This window comes from Cololabis saira, chromosome 5, assembly GCF_033807715.1.
Source record: "Cololabis saira isolate AMF1-May2022 chromosome 5, fColSai1.1, whole genome shotgun sequence".
NCBI lineage: Eukaryota > Metazoa > Chordata > Actinopteri > Beloniformes > Belonidae > Cololabis > Cololabis saira.
The window spans coordinates 14959492-14985161 of record NC_084591.1 but is presented as its reverse complement, the minus strand read 5'-3'; the positions used below and the strand labels follow the sequence as shown (position 1 = coordinate 14985161).

The 25670-nt window shown below is 39.5% G+C and overlaps 2 protein-coding genes across 7 annotated transcripts; both read left to right on the top strand.

Moving 5' to 3' along the window:
* The first annotated feature begins 6718 nt into the window (after positions 1–6718).
* On the top strand, positions 6719–12064 carry tmpob (thymopoietin b). Of its 4 annotated transcripts, none has more exons than XM_061721019.1 (6): positions 6719–7330; positions 7487–7604; positions 9132–9281; positions 9411–9514; positions 9615–9715; positions 10127–12064. In XM_061721019.1, exons 1-6 carry the CDS (start codon positions 7097–7099, stop codon positions 10509–10511), a joined length of 1092 nt encoding a protein of 363 aa, XP_061577003.1. In that variant the 5' UTR covers positions 6719–7096; the 3' UTR covers positions 10512–12064. The 4 variants fall into 4 exon arrangements, with proteins under 4 accessions (XP_061577003.1, XP_061577002.1, XP_061577001.1 ...); XM_061721018.1 differs by having other exon boundaries at positions 9612–9715; XM_061721017.1 differs by having other exon boundaries at positions 9408–9514.
* A 1371-nt stretch (positions 12065–13435) lies between these two features.
* Positions 13436–24900, top strand: LOC133443789 (L-lactate dehydrogenase B-A chain-like). 3 transcript variants are annotated; one of them, XM_061721015.1, is made up of 8 exons: positions 13436–13556; positions 15476–15612; positions 17192–17309; positions 18038–18211; positions 18297–18470; positions 19336–19453; positions 22904–23027; positions 24212–24900. In XM_061721015.1, the coding sequence occupies exons 2-8, from the start codon at positions 15484–15486 to the stop codon at positions 24377–24379; spliced, it is 1005 nt and encodes a 334-aa protein (XP_061576999.1). In that variant the 5' UTR covers positions 13436–13556; positions 15476–15483; the 3' UTR covers positions 24380–24900. The 3 variants fall into 3 exon arrangements, with proteins under 3 accessions (XP_061576999.1, XP_061576997.1, XP_061576998.1); XM_061721013.1 differs by lacking the exon at positions 13436–13556 and adding an exon at positions 14901–15063; XM_061721014.1 differs by lacking the exon at positions 13436–13556 and adding an exon at positions 14944–15136.
* Positions 24901–25670: the final 770 nt, after the last annotated feature.

Genomic DNA, 25670 nt, shown 5'->3' with positions numbered 1-25670 from the left:
GACTCCGGGGCCCAAGTTTCCTTTTTCAAGATTTAATAGATAAGAAGATATCAGCTGTGGCACGACGTTTGTGTTGGCCGCAGTAGATACGGAGCTGAGAGCTATTAGTTTGAATAACTCAACACCAGGAAGCCCCCATATCGACCGGTAAGGAAATTACAAGCACAGTCGCGTCAGACTATGGAGGTACCGCACACAAAGATCCCCAAAGAGCTCTCCTGTTGTCAACGTTGATAAAATCCACTCCCCTTTTTTTCTCTTGGCACTTCAACGAAAACTGAGCTTGAGTCCTGCCAGTGTTTACAATAAAAATGCTGAACACATGGAGCTGTTGACATGTTCTCTGATCAAGCACCTGCATCTATGATTGCCTCTGAGTCTCAGTTGACTGTCTATTCCTTATTCATTACGCTGGTTAATGCTCCTAAATGGGGATTTTTCACTTGAGTCAGGGGGCCCGTGAGCTCAGCGGCCAGGCATCCATTAAAGAAGGTAAACAGTTGCGGAGCATGGTGGTGTCACAACTGACACATCACAGGAATCTTTTGAGAAGTCTTTGGCTCTTCCTTTACAAGTCCAGGGCCACTGTTCAGCCATGTGGCCAGAAAAACTAAGCATAGGCAGGTCTGTTGAGAGCTTTAGCCAAGTTAAGCACAGAAATATTTCTTTCCTGTTAACTCAAGAGTCTGGCAGTCACCCGTGTGAGGTCGCTCTCTCTTTTTTTGCCATGAACCATCAGCCACTCCATTCGGTCTTGCCAGGCACGTTGAAAGAGGCGAACCTGCCAATGAACTCTTGAACAAAGTCTTGTAGTCTTTTGGAAATCTAACAGTTGGGATGAGCCCTTTAGTACCATACAATACATGGAAAGAAACTGGTTGTTTCAGTTTGTTTGTTTTGGTTTGGGGTTTTTTCAATCCCTTGGTAGAATTTACAGAACCTCATTAACAAAGTCTCCATCTTGGGGGCGTCTTACTCAGAGATGCATATAGTCACAGTGGATACGGTTTGGAAACATGACACTGACCTTACCTTATAGAGTTAATTTGGGGTGCTAATAGGTAATTGTTTATTCCTACAAACAAGTACAATTATAAAATAATGACAACAAGGATGATATTTGATTTTTCAGCCTTAAACTGTATACCTATATTCAAATGATACCTGCAAACTTTGCTTGATAGAGGTCCAATTCACAGGCACTGTAAATGAAAATTAAACTCCGATTGAGGGTCTGAAATAAGAAACCAATGTGGATGTGCTTTTTATTCAGGCGAGTCTAAAAATGAAACAATTAAGTCTATGAGCCAAACTCCTTGTGGGCTCGTAACACGTTCCCTCTTTGTGCAGGAAGAGACAAGACTGTTCCACATTAAAATAATCAAGCTCTACAGCATGCTTTTTTGTTAGAATTACATTCCCTTTCCTCAAGTCTATCACAAAAATAGGCCATGATTTCTCTTTTATCCCACAAAAAATAGGCGATAAAAATAGGCAACGTTAAGGTGGATGGATCCGTCCCTCTTTTATATCGGATCCTTGTCACTGGTTTTCAAATCTTTATTTCATGGCTTTTAAAATCTTCTTTTGTACTTTAAGATATTTTGTTGTTTTTTTAAATCAACAAAAGCTTGAAAATACTAAAACTCTGAAGTTTTAAAAAGAGGTTCTCAAAATAAATGAATTCTTTTGCATGTAATTATTTCATCCATTGTTCAAAATGGGGGAAAAAATTATCATTGCAGCATTTTATGGTCACACGATCAACGTTTTAGACAAATTTGGGACACAAGACTTCCTTCATCGAGGTGAATTTAAATGGTCCTTGAATACGCCATGGAGGGATATGTAAAAAAAATGTTAAAAATAGATATAGATTTGGTTGGTAATTCGGTTTAATTGAAGCAGAGAGTTTGCTGATCACAGTGCAAGTGTGAGAAAATTTCCTCTTATTGTTGTCACGATCGCAGACAACATCTAGGATCAACACTGCTCATGCACAGCAGGCTGATATTAAATTAATTTACTTTTAACTAGTTTAATTTGGAAAGGCTTAACTTCAAATCAACTGTCTTACAGAACATCACGTCTAGTGCTACACAGCAAGCAGACGATCTGATGCTACAGCATTACATAACTCCAGATGTGATTCGGCGAGCAACCAGCACGTCTGTGCTGCTACAAAACTAATGCAATTAGTCAGTTTTGGTAACATTAGCAAATTTAAAAGCATTTTTGCTTTGATTTACCTTTGAATAAATGTGGAGATCCTTGTTGATATTCAGTTAAACGTTAAATTGGACGCTTAATCCAAACATTTAACTCTGTTGTGTTTAGATTAAGGAAACGGAATAAAATAAACTCCACTGCCCATCGTCTCAGAATCACTGGAACTGGTATGACAAGTACCCCAGGAACATTCATTTACCCCTTTGTTTGAGCATAAAAACGGTGAAACAGATGAGAGTTCAGGATCTTCTGATGTTTTTTTACAGAGCTTAAGTTATGGACGTCCTATATCTGTTCCTGTGTGACTGATGCTCAACAGCCGCTGGCTCACCTGCACTCGAGGGTCGGGTCTTTCTGGGAGGTACATTGAAGGACTTTTGTTTCAAAGCTGCAAAACTCACCAACGAAAGCAGAAATCCTTTTCAATGGTTCCGTAACTAATGCAAGTTGACCCTGCACTTGCATGTCAATGCCTTACAAATAGTAGAGATGGATGGCCTTCAGTAAGTTTTCCTCTCAATGATCCAGCTTGATTGCATGATCCATGGGTGCCTCAGTGTGGACTTCCTCACACACTCCACACACGATAATGACTGCATTAAGTTCAGCGAGGACATGAGCAAGTGTCTCTCTGTACTCAATGGCCAAATAAAACGGGAAAAGCCCAAATCATAATAGTAATACAAATAAATGGAGGAGTGCTTATGATACAAACAGGCAGGTGGCCAAATGGGCATCAACAAAGCGAGAGAAGCAGTCTCATTTTTCCTTCTGACAGAAATGTCTACAACTAAGTGTGTGTCCTGTGAGTAGAGTTTGGATTGTCAACAGATGAAAATATACTGTGTGAGCATTACTAGATGCCTGTTCCAAGGCCAGCACACACAAATCTCAACTCCGGTGAAATACACTGCTCCTGTTGCCCGCTTCCTACCCTCCTTTTTTACACAGGAAACTGCCCAGGACTTGATCTTAATTAGTTTGACAGTGAGTAATAACATCCTTGAAGGATTAGAGATTGTTGTGATGGATTACTGCAGGAAATGGGACTTTTTAAACTGTGCATGATAATACAAAACGCTCTGATTCTCTCAAATACGAAAAAACGAAACCGTCAGTTGTAAATTTGGTTAAACAGATGCACGAGAGGGGACACGCCTGATACCTTACAACGGGCCGAAACTGTGTAGCATTGATTAATTTCACAAGTATGTATTTTGTTGTGTCAGTGGAATTGGATCAGACATTCTCTGGGTGGTAAAGTTTGACTTTTCCTAAGGTACTTCTGTGGTTGGCTCAGTTGGGATTTAGAAAAGGCTAAAAGTCCAAAATAAACTCAACTGAGGAGTCTGTGTTCAACGTTTTTCTAAATGATCAGAAATCCTCTTCGAGCATGGTCGTTGGAGTTTGTGTTCATTTGAGATGCGCCATCCTTTCCAAATACAACAGAGCCCTTAATAATTCAATTGCCTCTTCAACTTTCTGTAACTGCTCATGGGTTGTTATTTTCAAATACATTGTTTTTGTCTGCCTCTAGTCAGCTTTCTCATTTTGGTCTCTCGATTTATTTAAGAGTAATCTGTCAAGAAATGTTGTCAAATATACTGACTGGTTAACATCAGGTGGAGCAGTTCCATTTTAAATGAACTCATTCTGAAAATGTGAATGTTGACGATTAAAGAGCAGGCTTTGATCATTTTTCAGAGGCCATGACTGTTATGCTTAAAGAGGCACCCTCTATGATTGTTGGCCCGAGTCTTATTTTCTGTATAAATTACATACAAAGAAAGCTTAAGAGGTGTTTCTCAAGGGCTCAAAATTTTTTACACTTACACTCAACTGGCAGATCCACTATGGAAAAGCTGATCTATGCTTGAAGTGCTGTGTTTTAGTGTGGTTTGGGGCTGAAGAGAGGATCAATTGCTTCTTTTTCTGAAGCAGCATCCCATAAAGCCCCAGAGAGGCCAGTCTGAAGGACAGCTGGAGATCTACGCAGATCCACCTCAAACCACTGTCCCCCACTGCAGGGTCCAGTGTCAGAGGCTGGTATGCAGAGACAGCCAAAACAGACGGGACATTTCAGTTTCACTTCATATATTAGGGTGTAAAATGTCAAAAAAAAACAAAAAAAAGAAGGCTCAAAGAAAATTAGCCTGTCTCCATTCTTCTGAATTACTTTCATCCTATTTTTTTCAGTGAACAATGGAAAATGTAATGACCCTACATGCTGATTATAAAGTAACCAAATAATGTCCATTACAGTTTTCCAATACTTACTTTTATCCAAGACAGTTTAAGGCTAAATATATTTTGATACAAAAAGAAGAAAAAGCTGCAAACCATCACAATGGCCAACCATCTTCAAAGTGCACATGTGTGTAGAACAAAGCTGGACAAGGCTTTGATTACATTTCATCCTTCTTCATCTATATTTTTCCATTGCGTCCCTTTGATTTAAAAGTTGAGCTCTTGATATACAACAGTATTCATCTTTAAGACCGAAGCCTCAGTCATGCTGATGCTTTCTCAAATTTACCAGAAAACATTATCAGAGAAGCCAAGAATCTCTAAAACCTTTCTTGCATATTGAGTGTCTGATAAAATTAATGATTGCTTGACTGCTGGCTTAAAACCAAAAAGTGAGTCATGTGAAAAAGAAAGTACAGTCTGGTCTACACCTTTAAATATCAGAAAGTCATTCATTTAAAAAAAAACTGTTAACTGAGTTTTACATAAACAAATGCTTTTGTACTGTCTTAAGGTGCTGAAACATCATTTCTAACGGCTGAGGTGCAGACTTTGGCTGGGTTAATACAAGACCCTGATCCTGGGGATTATTGTTGAACAACCTGATTTCAGCTAATCTTTAGCTGCCAGAGAGATGGACTCACATTTAAACAGAGCATACATTGATTAAAAAACATGTTCATAGTTGATTCAATGACTCCAAAGAGTCCTGGACAGGTGGCTGCAAAAAGCCTCCGCCATTGTGTTTTTGACAGTTGGTAGGAGGTGTTTTCACCAAACGTGTTGCTGTGCACGATGACGAGTTATCTTTGCTATGATCTTGTGTGTTAAAAAGGACATTTTGCTAACTGTTGCCATTTTCTTTTTCAGAGAGAAGTGTTTTCTCCTCGCAACCCTTATAAAACCCATACTTGTGCAGCCTTAACTTGGACATTTACCATGTTGACTGAGGCAAGTAAATTCTTTAATGAAAGATGTGAATTCATTTATTTATTTATTTATTTATCTATCTATTTTCTCGAGTATTTCTGAACATTGCGTGATCTGAGCTTGGGCTTAACATGCTTTGATATCCACTTGTGGAAAAATCTGGCAACTGTCTCGGATGCTTTCCACACGTGAATAAATTTACTCACTGTAGAATGCCATCCCACTGTTTCCTATAGCTGCTTAATCCCGTTCAGGGTCGCAGAGGGGCTGGAGCTTAACCCTTCTGTCATCGGGGAAGTGGAATAAAGCCAGGACAAGTCAGCAGTCCATCACTCACTGGCCACAAAGAGACAAACGAGACAAGCAACAATGCATGTTCACACTCACTCGTGTGGACAAACGTTAACAACCTGCAGCCTGACATGGATATTTTTTAAGTGTGGGACGATGCTGAAGTAAAAAAAGAAAACTTCACAGAAAAAGGACACTCGCCAGGATTTGTAACAGGAACCTCCTTTCTGCGCAAATGTAGACTGATGGACTCCAAATGGAGTCAATTAATCAAATCCGTTTCATTATCAGTACCTGGCTACTTCTAATCCTCTTAATTCCAGTGGAAAAAATAAGGGTATTTTCTTTCCAGTATTTCTACTTTCTGGCCTTTTTTTCATGTTGAATAAATAACGATTTTTCATGGACTTTTTTCTATTAATTTCCTCATTTGTACAACTTTTGCATTGAAAGAGGGTACGCCTACTGTTTGAAAAAAGAAAAGAATTAAACTCCCATAAAAAAAACTTTCCTTTTCTAAAAAAAAATATGTATGTGGTTATACTGCCCCCTACTGTTACAGAAGCGGAATTAATCTCAACCACTTCCTGCCATATTATGTAATGTCAAACCTTTTAAACACATTAATGGTAATTATAGCCACTCGTTATTTACCACAATGACGGCGCATACTGTATGCAATACATACTGCATGCAAATTTAAAAACCCAGCAATATGCACAGTTATAACTGCACTAGTTAGTTCCATTAAGACACGATATAAATAGCTCTCGTATCACTGAAAATTAACTTAAACTGACATTTGTGAACAACGTTAAATAATAAGGATTTTACAACGCCAAAAAAAGAAATCGAGTGAAAAATTGATAATTTAATTACAGATTAGTTTAAAGCCTTTTGTGTTTAAGCTGCGGTTCCTTTGTGGCGGGGTCTCGTCAGTGTTCCATTCTTAGCCAGCCAATCAGAGCGCAGCTTACTGCCGCCGTCCGTCCAATCAGGAGCCGGCTTGTTTTTTCGTCCTGTCGCGACCGCCGATAGACAGCGGCAAGTGGACCGGCTTGAAAGCTAAGCTAATTCACTCCAATTTAGAAGCTCGTTAATGTCTTTTTTTCTACGGATTTTGTTCCCCGGATATACTTGCATTTGTTTTGGAAAATTCACCACCGCGGGTGAATGTTTTCGCTTCCGGGCTAACGAGTCGAATTGAGCGTTAATTTTGATCCAAAAACCCCGCTTTTTCTCTCCGCGCCGCTAGCTGGAGCAGGGCGCCACTTCTGTTTGACAACAGCGCGCTTCCTCACGTTTCTGTTATTGTTGTGGTTCGCAGCGGCTCAGTAAACGACCAAAGCCGCAATAACGCAGAGAAAGGGGAAATATAACACCCTTTTCCCCCCCAAACATGGCTGAATTCCTGGAAGACCCGTCGGTCCTCACCAAAGATAAGCTGAAGAGCGAGCTGGCCGCGAACAATGTGGCGCTGCCCGGCGGAGAGCACAAGAAGGAGGTGTACGTGCAGCTGTACCTGAAGAACCTGACGGTGCTCAACAACAAGAAGAGTCCGCCCGCAGACACCTTCTCCTCGGACGAGGAGCTGCCGGCCCCCGTGGTGTCCAACAGGAGCCGCTCCGGGAAAGTAAGTTAGAAAACATTCAAACCAGTGAGATTTCTCCCGCCACTTGTCTGCGGAGCGATTCACACTGTTGTTGTTTTGGTTTTTTTTTTGTCACGATGAAAGTACTTTTTTATTATTATTATTAATTAATTAATTTTTTTTTTAATATGTCTGCAGAAAGCTACGAGAAAGACAGATAAACCTCGCACGGAGGAAGTGGAGGTGACAGATCTCACGGATGAAGATTTAAAACAGCAGCTGACAAAGCATGGGGTGGAAACCGGACCCGTTGTTGGTGAGTTCAGGGCTGCAGGTTTTATAGCCCAATCCCTTTTATTTTTACAAAAAAAAATAAAATTATGCTCAATTAATAATCACAATTTTGATTTAAAAACATGCACTGCTGTATAAATTATTTATTAACCCTCTGATGCACAAAATAAGTACACAGCTTTTAATGCACAACATGGGTCAAAAATGACCCGCATTCATATCCCATGTTATCTCATGAAGGCTGGGTTTTTCTTTCCTGTATCTTTTTAGATCAATGTATTTTAGTATTCAATAATCCATATATTCTTTAGATATCTTGTTTTTGAGTACCATGCATCATTATTTATGTTTCCAGCCTTATTTTTGAATATACTTAATTTTTTTATTACTATATTAAGTTTACACACCTGGGTCAAAAATGACCCGTTTATCCAAGTATGATTTAATGCCGCAGTAATAAAGCTTCTCGATGATATGAACAAGTAATGAAATGTAAAAATTTACTAATCTTTAAACCATTTAACTAAAAAAGAAAAACATTTTAATTTGGAGATAAAATTAGTGTTATTTACTTGTCTTAAAAAACGTTTATCCTGAGAAATAAATTGTTTTGTTTGTTTTAAATAATATATATATATATATATATATATATATATATATATATATATATATATATACTCGATTTTTTTGTCCCCATTAATAATTTTTTTTAACCTTTATTTAACCAGGTAAGTCACTTGAGAACAGTTTCTCATTTACAATGACGACCTGAGGGTCAATTAATCAATCAATCAATCAATTCATTCATCGTACAACTCAACTTTACTGTGAATACCGTTAATTGGTTTATTTATTTTATGATAAATCCAAAAGACATATGTGATATGTGTTAGATTGGCTCTGCAGCAGTTTGGAGCTTCTGCTCACTCTGCCAATCCTTACACTCATATATATATATATATATTAAAAAAAAAAAAAAAAAAAAGATGTATAAATCCCTTTTCATTGTTTACCTTTCTTTGGGGGACTGATAACATATCCCTGTGCAGGGGATTGCAACTCCAAGAGTTTGGTGAAACATCGGTTAGTAAAAGTCTTGACACCTTTTTCCCTCTGAACTCTAGAGGACATTGTTGACATGTTTACTCCCAGTATGCGTCCAAAACCTCTGCTGTCAAATTTAAAGCTGTGCACATTTTTTCAATAAAAGTTGCAAGAAACATTAGTTTTGCATGAGGTTACTACAAAAATAACTTCATCTACACAGAAACAAAATAAATAAAAAAAATACATGGCATTTGAAGCAGGTAACACTGAGACAAGCAATTGTTTCATTTATGGGGGGTTTAAAAAAAAAACTTGAAACACCTGTAATTAAGTGACTTACCAGCCTGTGCAATCTTAGACCTTCATATAAAGACACCTTTGCATATAAATGTGCTTTGCTGTGCATGCACAGCATATGTTTTAAGTAACTTGCAAATTGGAAAATCCTGGATATTACATTTTTATATTATTTACATTATGTGATTTTTCTGTGTCCACTCAGCCACCACCCGTAAGGTTTATGAGAAGAAGTTGCAGAAGCTTTTAAATTCTCCTGAAGCTGAACCAGAAGCTGATGTCACAACTCTCCCCAAAGCAGACAGTAACCAGAACGGCAGCACAAACTCTGACCAGTACAGTGACAAAGAAGATGGTGAGCTCTGATCACAGATTGTTAGATGCTTTACCTCCATTACCAAGACAAAATAAATAGCTAAAACCTCTGTATAGTGATACTGGCCTGTTCCTCAGTTGTATTAACTGTAATGTGCTTATTTAGAAGAGCTTGCCCCAGTACCGGAGCCCGTTCCTGTGGTTGAGAGGTCTGTGAGGAGCAGAGGGAAAACTCCGGTCACCCTCAGGACCAGCAGCAGACGGCAAGCCAAGGTGATGCACTTTTTACCGTTCCCTAATGAGGCTGACTGAACTATATTTGAACTATAGAGTTTGTTATTTTTTTTTCCTCCCCCTTTTCTCACACTAGCAGTTGGTAGAGGAGAGTATGACTGAAGACACACCAAAAAAGATGGGCGACAGTGTGGTTGAAGAGATCCTTGCCAATGAAATAAGCACACCAACAGGCATCAGGTAATGTTTAGGTTGTTTTTTTTGTGTGTGTTTAGAGACAAAACTAGCAGAAACAAACTCTCAAGGTGGGAAGCCATCTGCAGTGATGTGTTGGGGTGATGGTCCAATGTACACAGTTGCTGGACTTTTGAAAACCTGTAACACAATGGCAAAATACTTGCTTTTATGAGGCCTTTTGAGGTTTTTTTGTTTTGTTTTTTTAACCAGAGGCCATTTCTGAACAGAAACAATGGCCCATGCCATGTTTGGTTTCTGCAGCTTTGACTGATGAATACTCTCAGTATGACGAAATAGACAACGAGGTTCTGTTGTAAACTTTAAAAAAAAAAAAAAGACAGCATAAATTAAGATTGGTTCGGTTTATTTTCAGGAAAATCTGGAAAATGATCAAATTTTTTGTTCTCCCTTCAGTGCAACCTGCAGACGTCCGATCAAAGGGGCGGCCGGTCGACCTCTGAAACCCACCGAGTACTGGCTGGATGAGTCGCGTGTGAAGCGCAGCCTCCACACCGAGACCCGCTCCTACTCTGAGATGCTCTCAAGACCCCTCAGCTCCACACCTTTCTCCAGCAAAGCGCCGGTCCGACGAGCCTACCTGTCCCTGTTGCTCAAGCTCCTGCTCCTCGTGGTGGTGTGTGCGTCTCTCTACTACGCCTACCAGAACCTGGATTCTGCTCACGTCAACACGCTCAAAGGCCTGCTGGACAGCGTGGTCGTCCCGGTCCGAGGCGCGGCGGAGACGGCGGCCTCCTACCTGGGCATCAGCAGCAGCGCCACAGAAGGCGCTGGTAATTAAAGACCCTCAGCAGTTCGTCACCATGCCGACACCACCTCCCTGCCACAGCACACCACAACTCAAGCAGCAATCCTGGTTTCCCTATTTTCCTACATGTTCGGACAGGATTTAATTGGAATGATAAACTTTGTCCAGTTTCCAGCTTTCCTCCCACCACAAGAGGGAGGTGTACTCAAACAGTAGCTTTTGGGTAACACTGTTATGTGGCAGTCAGAAGAGACTAATTTTAATGTCGATTTTCATCTGTGAATTGTGTCTTTGTGTGAATTAACCCATATATGTAGATGTGAGTGCAGTATGGAGAGGCCAGTTTATCCATGCATGGTTGTAGTCGTTGACAGTCATACTGTAGTTTTTAACTCTCGACGCCAGGTGCTTTTTTGTTGAAGTGCCTGGACACGTTAGCACTTAGCCCTCAAACCCATTATTTTTATTTTTTTAAGCACAAAGCAGCGCTTCTACTAATGCCAGAATGTCTCCGTGTTTCTGTATCAAGTATTAATTTCAGCATTTTGCTTTTTAGCTATAGGAATAGGTTGGTAGTATTATTGTGCTCAGGTTGATAAGATTCAGACTTCTTAATGTGGTCTGTGGTGGGAGGAGACGCACGGTGTAATCAGGTCACATCACTGCATGAGGAAAATCCGCCAGCTTCAAAGCTTTTTATTTTATTTTATCCCAACCTGATGACTGATCTAAGCTCAAATTATGTCAGCTGGAGCCTTGTGATCATGAGTGACATTTCAGTTCTGTAGCATAATCATGATTTAACTGATAATGAATCATGTCATCCATTTACAAACAGAACCCATAAGAGGGAGCTTTTAGGACTGAATCCCTGCCATATATTTGAGAGACTGAATAAAGAAAAAAAATGAAGCATTTCATCTTTTTTTTTTTCTCATCTTTACCAGTTTGTCCTTTTGAGTTTACATGAACTTTGTTTTTAGTGCTTTGTTGTGCTTTTTCTTTGATTTTAATTTGTTTTTTAAAGATTTCTGATCCTTCAGTCCTCCGAGCAGGACTGGCTGTTGCAGTGCACCCACATAGCCCAACTCACGGACTGCATTTGACCAGACATGAAACATCTCCAAAAAGGACACATTTAGGAAAAAGAAAAAGAAATCCCTTTTGAAATGTTGATGCCGTTTATATTTGTCAGTCGTTTACTTCTGCCTGGGCCACGTTGCCACCATCAACGGCACTGTAGGTTAATCTGTGTTGACTTGGTTACCTGCATGAATCATGGATGCATTTACTGGGGGTGATGTTGGGATGGAAAGATTTCTGAGGAGGTTTTGTTTCTATTTAGGTATTTTTCTAAAGTGACATGTTCAATTTTTTATAACACATTTTAAGGTAACATTTTAAGCAATATGTGACATGCAAGTAATACTGTATCAATCAGATTTTTTTTGCTGATTTAACAAGTGATTCTTATCAGGCAGCTCTCCCACAAAGGACAGAAACAAGGGTTATGTGGGTAAGGATTTTTAATCTATTTATGATAATGTAGACTGTGTATCATAAAATAAACTTGGTTGTTACCGTAAGTCTTTTTCAATTCTTAAATAACAGTTTCAATGTTTTTATTTTATTTATTTTGGTTTGTTTGTTGTAAACTTATCTATCCCAACATTATATATATCTACTAACCGTCTTCACATGAAACCCTTATTTTGAAGGAATTTGATGTGAATTTGGTGTAATGTGATAAAGTAAATCTTATCACAAGTGTGCACTGAAGACTTCAACAAAAAATTACCCGCAAGTCTGCAGAGGGGGTGAAAAAAAAGTTTCCAACATGACGTGAGCGGAAATTATGAAAACTATGAACCAAGGTGCAAAGTAACGGTAAGTTAAAACAGTTATATTTGCATTATTACCAGCATGTTTAAATTATTACCGCGCAAATCTTGTTTTGGGTGCCACGACCATTTTCTAAAGGCGTTTCCTTTCTTTGACCTCGGTAGAGAAACGATGACGTTTTGATAAGCCCCGCCCCCTGGCTCTCTCAGCCAATCAATTTGAATTTTGCTCCATAACAAGGGCAAACTCAACCAATCAAGCGCTGAATCAACCGAAGCGGTTTTTCTGCATACAGTACAGGAAACCTAAGTATGCCAGATCCATGGTATGCACATATGCAGCTGCACCCAAATATTACTCACTACATCTTTCCTTTTTTTTTGTTTTTGTTTTTCATAATTTTGATATTTATTCATATATGATGAAGCATTATTTATCTGCAAAAAAATAAGATATCAGACAGTGTTCATTCTTTTGTGCCAAACTTGACCGTGTCTTGATTGTTTTAATGTCAAATGGCAGAAGTTCATAATTCATAGTATGGAAAATGTATGTAAGTTAATTGCATAGTATCCATATGAAAGTTATAGCAACTCAATTTAACTTTATTTATAAAGCAATTTAAAATTATTTTTTTAGGATAACTTAAACTAATGGTTGTTCACATGAGCAAAAGTAACCAATAATCATTCAATATGTCATTGTAACACCAATCTTGACTGTAGCTTTCCTTATTGTCTGCATTTCATTATTATTTTGTTGTCAATCATCAAGGTATTGTTTTCTAACATGCACCTCCAAAGCCCTCAGCAGCTTTTCGGTGTACCAGCAGGATGAGCTGCAGTTGTTTTACTGGGCCTTCATTGATGGAGATACTTTTTTTTTATGTGCAATTGTACTATAATGTGCCAGTAAATGTGGGAAATTATGCTTTTTTGCACAGATGTCATCAGCAACCATTATGTCAATCTCATTTGTGACTACTTCATTTTTTAAAACCATATTTTAAAAAAATAATCACAAAAAAGATTCAGTGTAAAATATGTGCCGGAGGTGACCCATGGAGTGCCAGACTTTGAAGGGGATGGAGAAGCTTAATCTATTAAATCCAGCAGGCTGACAGCACAGCAGGAAGAAGAGCCTCAAACAACACAGCACACCAACGGCGAGTCCTTCTGCAGCTTTGGAAGAGGACAAGCAGCGATACTTAAAGTAGTCGGAGGCTCGAGACAACAGGTGAACAGCCACGCTTTCATATCATGCACATTTAAGAAACCTGACAGAGGTAAACAGTGTTAGATAGACTGTGTAAATTAACCTTTCATCTTGATTTAAGTGAAACTGTCTAGCTCAGCTCTTCTATGCATTCATCATCTTCACTCTTTCTTCTGTCTGTGCTCATTGGGGGGACTGGAGACATCCACGTCACATTTTACTTTAGTCATCTCTTTACCCAGACCTACCAGCAGACCTGCTTGTGCGTCTCCAGATGCATCCACAGAACGTCCTGCATTGCTAAAAAGATATTGTTAGGAAGTCTTTTATTTTTTCATTTTAACAGGAAACAAGAAATTATGTTGTGAAGTTAAAGACACAACATCACATCAATCAAGTAAAGTGTGTGTATTTGTAGTTTTTATTTGGTTTGTTAGTTTGTTTTTCCTGTTTGAGCGAAACATGTATTTCAGTCAAGGATTAATAAGTAGAACAGCATTTTCTTAAAAACTGACTTTTGTTGCATTATTACATGTTTGGCATGACACTATAAACTTTATATTGTATAGTCTTGTGCCCATGTTTTGTGTCTGCAAGTCTTATTTATTTGCGTGGCTCATTATATAATTAACTACACAGAAGTCAAAACTTTGTCTGTCCTATAACTTTTTTATATTCAATTTCAAGGGTGTCTTGATATGTTTTGTCACCGACAGATGTTTTAAAAGTCATTGCACAAGTCCTGTTTGTAAAATATGAATAGAAAAAGGCACTTTACTTTTCTGCTTTGGTTCTTTAACTTTTCAAAAGCAAACTGTACTTTACTGTGGAGGAACGTATAAAAGGCTTTTGTCCCTCATGGCTGACCTTGTTGCTAAGCCAATTCAGTACCTGGTCATGTTTACATGCTCGGAACACAAGACTCTGCTGGTAATCCAGTTTCACTCAGGGATAATTAATGGAGAGTTTCTCCATTGGACTGTCAATGGGAATGCTGTTGCAGAGGCTTGTGCATCCTTTTAGTGATGGGATGATAATATCTTAGATCGGGACTGTGAGTCAGTTTCATGTGCTCATCAGTATTTATATTGTGCAGGATAAGGTATTGATGTCATTTAGATTATCAGAACAGTAACAGAATGGTTTCATACTGTATGTGAATCAAAATGGGAAGAAAAATCCACATTACCATAAATATAAATCATTTTTTGCTGTTACGGTATTTAGAGACATCCAGAGTTGGTGATCATTTGTAAAGCAAGTGCAGCAGATGGAAGCAGTGTTAAGGGATTACAGTAACTCCTTTAACAGTCTGCAGGAAGTCAGTCAAGCCTGACATCCGATTATAGTGCTCCGTCCTCTATTAAGGGAGGAGGGCGGATGGAGAGGAGCACGGTGCAGCTCACAGCTCCTCCGCCTGGTCCTGAGTCACATGTGCTCTGTGCTGCTGCAGCTGACCGCATACCTGCTCTGACTCCGTGTGTTGTGGATGCAAGGGGAAGACAGATCTGGGGGAAACACACCTTAGGTACCCTGTCAGCTTGCCATGCTGGTTACATGGTGGTATTTATACATTGCAGCCCGGAGGTTCGCCGATCAAAGCAAGTATTGCTGCCGTTTCTGTGTGTTTTTGGCTGCGTGTCTTTTCAAGGTGAACTCTGCAGAGGGATGTGTGGGGTGGAGCTCGTCACAGTGATGTGTAGCTGTTCCGGTTAATTTAGATGTTTCAAAAAGTCTGTTCTTTCATGTCTACTGCTGAAATACGGGATACATTTTTTAGATCATTCTACACTATGAGAGACTGCAATATTCAAGAAGTTTGTGCATGCAAGGTTGCATTCAGGAACGCTCGACTCTTTCTCATCTGTTAATTCATCACAAAAGATGCATGTTGATTGACCAGATGCCTTTCCATTTGCTCTTTGATTTACACTCTTTAGCTCTAAGAATGGCTTCAATCCTGCAAAGGCTGATTACCCCGCTCTTCAGCGGTCCTCCCGAGCCCCCCAGGAATAAAGTGACAGTTGTGGGTGTGGGCCAGGTTGGCATGGCCTGTGCTATCAGCATCCTGCTACGGGTAAGAATCATAGTGTTTGTGCCGTTGCTGAGATTACCCCCCGTGCCTGCTGCTGTCACCGCATGGGGTAATACCTAGGATCCTCCTAGAGTGACATCGGATTACTGATCTCCCAGCATCTGATCGTGATCTCATCCTCTCTATGTCCACGTTAAAGAGGAAACACGTCAATGCAATCAAAAGGGCTCACTTTCACTGGCTTTTTGCTGAGTCAGTTCTGCGTGGCTTAACTCTTTCAGGAGATATTTGGCAGCAACATCCTGGTCTGCACAGTGGTAAGAGTGGCAAGCATGAATGGAAATCAATTTACCTGAACTTTACCTTCCATTATATTTTATTTATTTATTAAGTAATTATTATTATTTTACTTACAGTTCTATTACGTACAGTACTCGAGTTGTAAAAACAAATCAGGGGGGATGGTGGATTTGATCATATGGGGACAGATAATTTGTGCTGATTACAAATAATATAATATATTACAAATAATAGCACTGACCAAAACACCTGCAGAAATACTGCAGAAATGACATAGCAGCAGTTAAATGCAGCCTTCTGTAAGCTTTAAATATCCACTGGGCTTACATCAAATACATCAAAACACAACAATAAAAAACAGTTTTCTGAACTTATCAATATGATTCTGTCCTTCACAGGATAAGTGAAATGGATCACTGCAAAAACTCAAAATTTTAACAAGAATATTTGTCTTATTTCTAATTAAAATGTCTCATTTTAGTAAAAGAAATCTCATTACGGGCCGCTCGGTGGCGCAGTGGGTTAAGCAGCGGGCCATATACTGAGGCTACAGTCCTCCTGCAGCGGTCGCGGGTTCGAATCCAGCCCGCGCACCTTTGCTGCGTGTCTTCCCCATTCTCTCTCTCTACCCCTTTCCAGTCTGCATCTCAATAAAGGGCCACTAGAGCCCAAAAAAACCTTTAAAAAAAAGAAATCTCATTACACTTACCCAGAAAAATAACTTATTGGACCATTTTCACCTGTTTCAAGTAGATTTTCACTTAAAATAAGCAGAAAAATCTGCCAGTGGAACAAGATTTTTTTGCTTGTGGCAGATTTTTCTACTTATTTCAAGTGAAAATTTACTTGAAACAGGTGAAAATGATCAAATAAGTTATTTTTCTGGTGTTATTTTTCTGGTGATGACTATAAATATTGAAATAGCAGTAAAACCACATTCATTGATGAAATGACATAAGGGATGGGAAGGGGGGATGATTTTGACCGTTTTTATTTTTTATCCCCCCTCAACTCCAGTACTGATTACGTAGGAAGCCGCGACATCTAGTGGCTTAAACTGCCTTTTTCAACCAACTGAGGACCCTCCACCTGCCCCTAAATTATGGTGGGAAAGAAAAAGTGAAATTAAAGGGCAGCTGTTGAACCAATGTTTGATTCAAATGCAAACATAGTGGAAACAACAGTTAAGAGTATTATGTTGAATTTCTCCTCAAGCAACACACTTAACGTTATACACTAGAACTTTAAAATAAACTGCTTGAACTTATCTGCTTAAGAAGAAAGTTGCTGTGTTGATCTGAGCGTCTCTGGTGTGTTGCAGGACCTGGCTGATGAGCTGGCCTTGGTGGACGTGGTGGAGGACAAGCTGAAAGGAGAGATGATGGACCTGCAGCACGGCAGCCTCTTCCTCAAAACTCCCAAAATAGTTGCAGACAAAGGCAGGTTCATAGCTCATATGTGGTGATACAGTTCGGTTTAAGCTTCGATAAATAAAAGCTGTTGTCATAAGTCAAGTCAAGTTTACAGCTGACCAAAGTGCTGGACAAGCGGAAGGAAAACAAAAACAAAACAGGACAATGTAAAACCTAAAACACATAAATAAAATAAAACAATCATGGCAAGTTAAATGCTAGTGAATAAAAATGAGTTTCAAGATGAGATTTAAAAACAGCCATAGAAGGAGCCAGGCGTACATCAACATACATCATCAGATAAGTCACGGGCAGCACTGGGATGAAAAACTAGGACCTTAGTTTTATTTTCATTAAAATTTAAAAAGTTTAAATCCATCCAGGCTTTGATGTGCTCCAGAAAGTCTAGTAAAGAGTGGGAGTTGTGTTTTAATGGCATGTAAATTTGCATTTGAATCAGCATAGCAGTGAAAGGAGATGTTATATATTTATGTTATATTTTATAAGAATAGATCCCAAGGGGAGCATGTACAGGGAAAACAGTATAGGCCACAGAATAAAGTATAATAATATATACTGAAGCCAAGCTTGAGGCACCATTGCTGCGCTTTACTCTTCAGTGCATCCAATATTGACTTATAATTGGCTTCATTTACAGTAAATCTTACCTGGATTAGTACTTGAAGGTACAAACAAATATTTTTCCCTTTATTTTTATTCTCCCCTTCCCAATGCTTCTCTTTCTCTTCTCTCAGATTATTCAGTTTCAGCGAACTCCCGCATCGTTGTGGTAACAGCTGGGGTCCGTCAGCAGGAGGGAGAGAGCAGGCTGAACCTCGTCCAGAGAAACGTCAACATTTTCAAGCACATCGTACCCCAGATTGTCAAATACAGTCCCGACTGCACTATCATTGTTGTTTCCAACCCAGGTACTTTCACAAATGTTTCATTTTTATCTTTGTTCCATGCAATGATGTGCAGCTTTCATATGTATTTAATGTGGCCGTCTTACAGTGGATGTTCTGACCTACGTGACCTGGAAGCTGAGCGGCCTTCCCCAGCACCGGGTCATCGGCAGCGGCACCAACTTAGACTCTGCACGCTTCCGCTTCCTGATGGCTGAAAAACTGGGGATCCACCCAACCAGCTTTAGTGGCTGGATCCTGGGGGAACACGGAGACACCAGTGGTGAGGACTCGTGTAACATAGTGCATGGCTAGTGCATGCCAGTGGTGTCAATTCAGTCAAAGCTAAGGTATGACAAGGTTACGAGTCACAGAACTTAACTAGAGTATCAATCAACACGTCCAGCAAATACTCATCACAGAAGTCTGCTATGTAGCTTATCTGTGTGGTCAAGAAAATTGGAACTTTTTCAAATGCAGTCTCGCTCACTGCAAAAACTCAAAATCCTACCAGGAATATTTGTCTTATTTCTAGTTAAAGTGTCTAATTTTTAGTCAAAAAAATCTCATTACACTTAAAACAAGAGTCATTACCAGAAAAATAACTTGTTATTTGACAATTTTCACCTGTTTCAAGTACATTTTCACTTGAAATAAGTAGAAAAATCTGCCAGTGGAACAAGATTTATCTTACAAGCAAAACAATCTTGTTCCATTGGCAGATTTTTCTACTTATTTTAAGTGAAAATCTACTTAAAACGGGTGAAAATGGTTGTTTTTGAGTCTTGTCTTAAATGTAATGAGATTTTTTTTTACTAAAAATTAGACATTTTAACTAGAAATAAGACAAATATTCTTGTTAAGATTTTGAGTTTTTGCAGTGTAATAACTAGTGAAATCGATCATGTTGTTCTGATTTGCATTTGTAGTTATTCTATAAGAATTAAGTAATAGAATAATCAATACAAAGAGACACAAAGTAATTCCATAAATGTATTTAAAAAAACAAACATTTACATTTAACCCTTGAAGCCAAGGTGTGGCGGCTGCCATACCTTCATACCCAATTGACGCCCCTGGTGCACGCCATGACTGTGTGAGGCGTATGGTACTCGTTTAAATGTTGATTGTTTTGGCGTGTCTGTTAGTTCCTGTGTGGAGTGGAACAAACGTGGCTGGAGTCAACCTGCAGAGGTTAAATCCCGATATTGGCACTGACGATGATGATGAGAACTGGATGGAGACCCACAAGATGGTGGTGAACAGGTAAGAGAGGTGATTTAGAGAGCTCATACTTTGCTTGTTTACATTATATTATGTAGTAGACTGCTGGAATTTGCTTACATGCTCCAGTGTTCAAAAAATAGACTTTTTTTTTTTCATAGTGCACATTGCTGCAGCGCCTCAGGTCACCATCTGTTGGAAAATACTCAGTTTTAGCTCCTGTCTCTTTAAGACCAATCTTTTTTTTTTTTAACTGAATCCTGGTTTAGTGGTTTCTTACGGAAGAGTATTAGGGCCAGGCAGGAGAATAATAAAAATAATATTTTAGAGGAGGAAGATTTTTTTTTCATTATGCACTTCGAGAAAAAAGTTGAAATGTCGAGAAAAAAGTCAAAAAGTCGAGATTAATGTTGAAGTAGAATTTTGAGAAAAAAGTCGAAATGTCGAGAAAAAAAGTCAAAATGTTGAGAAAAAGTCAAAATTTCGTGAATAAAGTCGAAATGTTGAGAAAAAAGTCGAAATGTTGAGAGAAAAGTCAAAATATCGAGAAAAAAGCCGAAATGTTGAGAAAAAAGTCGAAATGTCGAAAAAAAGTCGAAATGTTGAGAAAAAAGTCAAAATGTTGAGAGAAAAGTCAAAATATCGAGAAAAAAGCCGAAATGTTGAGAAAAAAGTCGAAATGTCGAAAAAAAGTCGAAATTTTGAGAAAAAAGTCAAAATGTCGAGAAAAAAGTCGAAATGATGAGAAAAAAGTCAAAATTTCGTGAATAAAGTTGAAATGTTGAGAAAAAGGCGAAATTTCGACTTTATTCACGAAATTCCGACTTTTTTCACGAAGTGCACATTAAAAAAATCTTCCACTATCAATTTTTTTTTCTCTTGCCTGGCCCTAATACTCTTCCGTAGTTTCTGTTTGGTTTTGAAGTCACAACAACTTCAATGGTGGACTGTGAGGTGCCAACACTTTCTTGTTGTTAGCTGGGTCAAATTTAACTGCTAAACCATCTTTATGCAAACACATTGAATGGTGGTATCAATGGGCAACAGGGGAAACAAATACAGACTACAGACGGGTGTCAGGCTCGTCATAAATCACCTCTTCTATGGGAGAAAATGCCCATCTGTGAGGAATTTCTGACTCTAATTCAGGCTGTTTACATGCACTGGAAGCTACACAACCCACTGAGTGAAGGGGAGCACGAGATTGTGAGGCGTGTTACATTTAATCTTTCATGCCTGCTTTCCTAACCCAGCCCCGCCCTTCTGCTGATATCATATCTCTAAATATCTGTACGTTGCTTAGGACAACATACAGATATTTTCCTATTTTATATTAATAATAACAATAAACGTTCTTGCAGTTTAGAAGAATTTTTAGCTTTTTTTCCTAACCCAACCTATATTGCCATCAACATCTTCACTGCCTAGCAATGTATCGTCATGAAAAGCCAGCAATTTCAGGGAACAACCGCCGACTGTACAAAAAGAACTGGGAAGCAACATCAACAGGGTCATGCGGTAACTTGGACTGCTGTTAACGGGGTCAGATAAGCTACGACCACAGCAGACTTCCACTGGAAGCGTCGTAAAATGATCCGTTATGGCTCCCAGCTCCTTCAGCCTGTCTACACCAGAAGAGCTGTAGAGCTGCTAGCAAACATTTGTCTCCCATTTTGAATCTGCTGTCGGTGGTGAAATTTAAAAATGACCCCTTGGTTTACCAAACGCTCGATTTGCACAAACTGCATGCTCTTAGCTAAGGTTCGTCCTGGTACCCTTCCAGATCACAGCCAGTCACAGGAGTACTTCAGTAAACAAAACATATTCCCTTTAAAATATGAATGACTGTGCTCCGTTAGGTCTTTATTCACAGCTCAGAAGCTCGTCTCAGAAGTCAATACAGTGCAAAATTCATGCCCCTAATTTTACATGCATTTGCTGCTTTACATAATTTTACCTGATATTTTACCTGAAGTCTTGCTTTGAAAACAAAGACCTTTTCTTTTTTTCTTGTTCCAACCTATAAATATGTATGTTTATTTCTGCTGCAAAGCTGGACATTTTAACATGGGGGTCAATGGAGACTTTGGAGTCAGCCCCAAGTGTTAGAATATGGTGTCAATTCAAAGACAAATTGGCTACTGAATGATTCAGCGCCTTACGTCGACGGTTAATGGTTAATGTCATCAACAACTTCATCATATGTGATAAAGTAGGGACAGACATTACTGACTTACCTCCTCTTGCTGGTTCTCAATGACGCGACGAGCAAGTTTTGGAACTGATTTTGACCCAATGGTGCTATTAGATCTTGGCTACATCCCGCCTCCCTCACAGCAGATTGATTTGACACTCGTTTCACAACTGCAACCGCAAAAATATAAAGTTCAACTGATAAAGAAGGTTCCAAAATAAATATGATGGTTTAAAAAAAATGGTAAGAAAAGAAAAGTTTCACTTAGAAAGATGATTGTATGCGCCTAGTTAGAGATTTTGACTTCTTGCTTCGAGATTCTGGGTTTTGTTTCTTTGATTTTGGAATCTGATTCTCAGATTTTAGGTTTTGATTCGCAACACATTCAACATTTAATTGATACCATGTTAGTAAATAAACTGAAACTTTTCTCACTAACAGGTAGGCTTCACCCCAGTACCTGGAATGTCGGCCATTAGGAACAACCCGTGCTCCTCACAGACAAACCAAACACCAACCGTCTAACTTCCGGGTTGAGTTTCGTGTGGAAAAAAAAAATGTGTTGCACTTCCTCGACCGACCACTAGTGGTCAGTTAGTGGCTGCAAACGCATTGACTTCCGTGCAGAAATAAAAATATTTACAGGCTAGTTCAAAAAAACCTTTTGGAAGTTAATATAAAGCAGTACAATACATTTATTTCTATTTCCTCGTCCGTAATCATCATGCTTCCGCACTAACCGAAGCAACCTGCCATTTGTAATAATCCAGTGTGGGCTAAACGGTTAAACTGTATCCTGCTATAAATCTCTGATTGCAGCTCTGCAGATATGTCAGATATTCAGCTGAAGCAGCTAACTTTGATTGACGTGTGGTGGACGTGTTCCCATCAACTTCTCAAGCAACAAGGCGCTCTTCACAAACCAAAGGGGCATGTAGCTACAAGCTTCGTCCATTGTTTTAAACAGTCTATGGTTGACACTTGGTTTCCACTTTCCCTCCATCAGTCTTTATAAAATACAACACATGCCCCCTGGTGTTCAATGCAAGGAAGTGCAGTTCTGTATGAAGGGGTTTGCTTGATCTAGATTCTAACATTTCCACTGCCTACTCAGTGGTCAAAAGGGAAAATCAACCTGGAAGAGTGTTTACCGGTAGTTTATTTTCATCCTTTTACATTGTGGCTTTAATAAGGTTAAAATTAAATAAGCAAAAGTAATTTGAAAAACAATCAGTTTAACAGCTGCAGGATTAAATTCTCTTGATTGTGAGCGTGTGAGCTGCTGTGTTGTGTCTCAGTGCCTACGAGGTGATCAGACTGAAGGGTTACACCAACTGGGCCATCGGTCTGAGTGTGGCCGACCTGACGGAGAGTCTCATTAGGAACATGAACCGGATTCACCCCGTCTCCACCATGGTGAAGGTAACGTTCACATGAGCACACGCATTCATTCATTAAGGCAGACATATTCTTTACTTTTTAATTACTTAAGGAGGTGTAGGAAAAGTCATCGAGAACATTTTTTTAATGAGAGATAAACACGCTTTTCATAGGCTTTGCCTGAGCAGATGCTCTGCAGTGGTTGAGGTGTTGTTTTGGCTCCAGATCAGTCAGCAGTGATGTCAGCATGACAGCCATGTGGACTCACTCCCCCTCTTCTGGCATGTTGCTACTATCAGCCATGTCGAGGAGGTGATGAGGGCTTGTCACCTCACACTGTAGCTTGAATACTTGTCATCTCAGCCACGGAATCCTCCAAAGAGCTTCCAGGCATCATTTAGTCTTGTTGACTCTGAAGTAGAGGTGTAGTCAAGACCGGCTAAACCGAGACCAAGACACTACCAAGACTAGTTAGGCTCAAGACCAAAATAAAAACCTAGTTATTTTGTTATCTTACACGAGTTGTAGAACCTCAGCACCATCCTGGTTCAGCTGCATAGTTTACATATGAGGTTGTTTTCAACTGCAACACAATAACACAGAGAAGTGAATGTCTGATGTTGGACTCACTATAAATGTTTTCATCAGTTACCTGAGATCAGATATGTGCGGCGACTGCACTACTGCTATTTCTACACTATTGGAGGATTGACTCCAGTGCTTTTAAGGATTGACACGACTGTTAACTAGTCCCAAAGTCCTCTAACTAAATAACCAGCCTCCAACACCCCCCTCCACCTCAGAAAAGTCTAATGAAGAGTAAATGTTACTGATTTAAATTGTACTTCATTTGTAGATGAAACCTGAAACTTGAAAAGATACACACAATTATCAACTTGAAATTGCATTAATTACCATTATAGTAGCCAAATTAAACTGAAGAACTGAAGATTCTGTCACCTTGGTGTTGCAATGGCATCTCAATTATCCGAGTCCATGGAGAGACTCGAGGCCGAGACCAAGACAAGACCAAGACCACAAAAAAATGGTCTCAAGACCGGTCTTGAGAACTACAAGTCTACTCTGAAGTAAAACATGTAAAAATGACTTGATCAAGAAAATGTTGTTTCACTTTCAGTCTAACCCTCCTTTCTCATGTATGGTCTTAAAACGTTTTAGTCACTGTTGTGGACTTCAGCGTAGACTGTGTGGTTCTGCATCAACAGGACATGTACGGGATCAGTGAGGAGGTCTACCTGAGTCTGCCCTGCGTGCTGAACAGCGGCGGCGTGGCCAGCGTGGTCAACATGACCCTGACGGATGAAGAGGTGGCCCAACTCCAGGCCAGTGCCAACACCCTGTGGGACATCCAGAAGGACTTGCAGGACATTTAAGCAGCCACCAGGGGGCGAGAGAGCTGCATCTTCCTCCGGTCATCCTCTCTCTGCAATCTCTAAACACCAGACAGCTAAACCTTCTGCACTTTCAGCCCACTTCCCTCTGTAGATTCACAGTATTGGGAGTTTAATCCCAACAGATTTAGCTGTAGGTGTCGTTTGTACATTTGTAAGAGGAGACCAAAAGTCGCTTGGTAAACTGAGGCGCAGACTCATTTGTCTTCAGCTGTGTTGCAGTTTGGGGCCATATGTTGCTTTGGGTTAAAATAAAGCAAGTCATGGATGCATTGGTTTAAGTTTTTCAGTGCTTTGTACAGTAAACGTACTACAAATTATTTTTCTAGTTCTGTAGAGATGCAGTGTAGATGTGTGAAATTCAGCCGGCGAGCTGCAGACAGAAAGCCATGCTGAAAGCCTGTAATTAAAAAATAAAAAAGGAACCAATCTCTGTAAAAGCTTCAGTTGCATTTTCTGAGTTACCATCTGTCAGTCGGAAATAAAACTCCAGCTTCTATAAATCTCACTGCCTTGTGTGTTTGACCCAGACATGACTCTTTCAGTGACGTCGGTGAAGACAGCGCGATGATGTATGACTGAATGTTGGTGTTAATCACTAAGTGGTGTAAATGAGTGAATGACGTGTTGCCTGGAGCTTCTTCCTCCTCTTTTTTTTTTTTTAAAACCTACATAACCTGACAAGTACTACCAAAAGGAAACATCCAAGTTTTACAGATCAAACCTTATACATGCAGCTTCACATCCATCCATCCATCATCTATACACGCCACCTATTATTCAGGGTCAAAGGATCCCAGCTCAAGTCAGAGGTTAACAAATCGCAATTAAAGACATATCTGTCAGACAATTCATTTTAATTCATATAGCATAGTATACTCCACATAAACTCAAACAAACGTTTACTGTAGAAAAATATACCAAACACAACAAATTCCAACAACATCAGAAAATTAAAAATGTCAGTTTTGTTACAAACGACGGTCACAGGTGGTTTAGATACGGCTGCTGATCAACTGGGGGATTTTCTGGCTCCGTCCACCTGAAGAAAAAGATCAACGGAGATCTTTGAAACAGCTGAGATGGGCAGAGAGGAGGTGGCGACGACTTGCAGAGTTTTACCTTCTTCAACAGCTCGCTGCAGGAGCTCCAACAGAACGAGTGACAGCGAGGAGGATCTCTGTCCATCTCTGATGTGATTGTACTTCACTGAAGGACAACACAACAGAGGTTTAAAAATACAAAAAAAAAGATCTATGAGACCAAAATGTTT

Coding starts and splice junctions, on each gene's coding strand:
- LOC133443789 (XM_061721013.1), top strand. CDS start 14,916: ATGGAGAGGAGCACGGTGCAGCTCACAGCTCCTCCGCCTGGTCCTGAG. Junction 15,613..17,191: donor CTATCAGCATCCTGCTACGG/GTAAGAATCATA, acceptor GGTGTGTTGCAG/GACCTGGCTGATGAGCTGGC. Junction 23,028..24,211: donor CCGTCTCCACCATGGTGAAG/GTAACGTTCACA, acceptor CTGCATCAACAG/GACATGTACGGGATCAGTGA.
- tmpob (XM_061721016.1), top strand. CDS start 7,097: ATGGCTGAATTCCTGGAAGACCCGTCGGTCCTCACCAAAGATAAGCTG. Junction 7,605..9,131: donor GGAAACCGGACCCGTTGTTG/GTGAGTTCAGGG, acceptor GTGTCCACTCAG/CCACCACCCGTAAGGTTTAT. Junction 9,515..9,611: donor GCAGCAGACGGCAAGCCAAG/GTGATGCACTTT, acceptor TTCTCACACTAG/CAGTTGGTAGAGGAGAGTAT.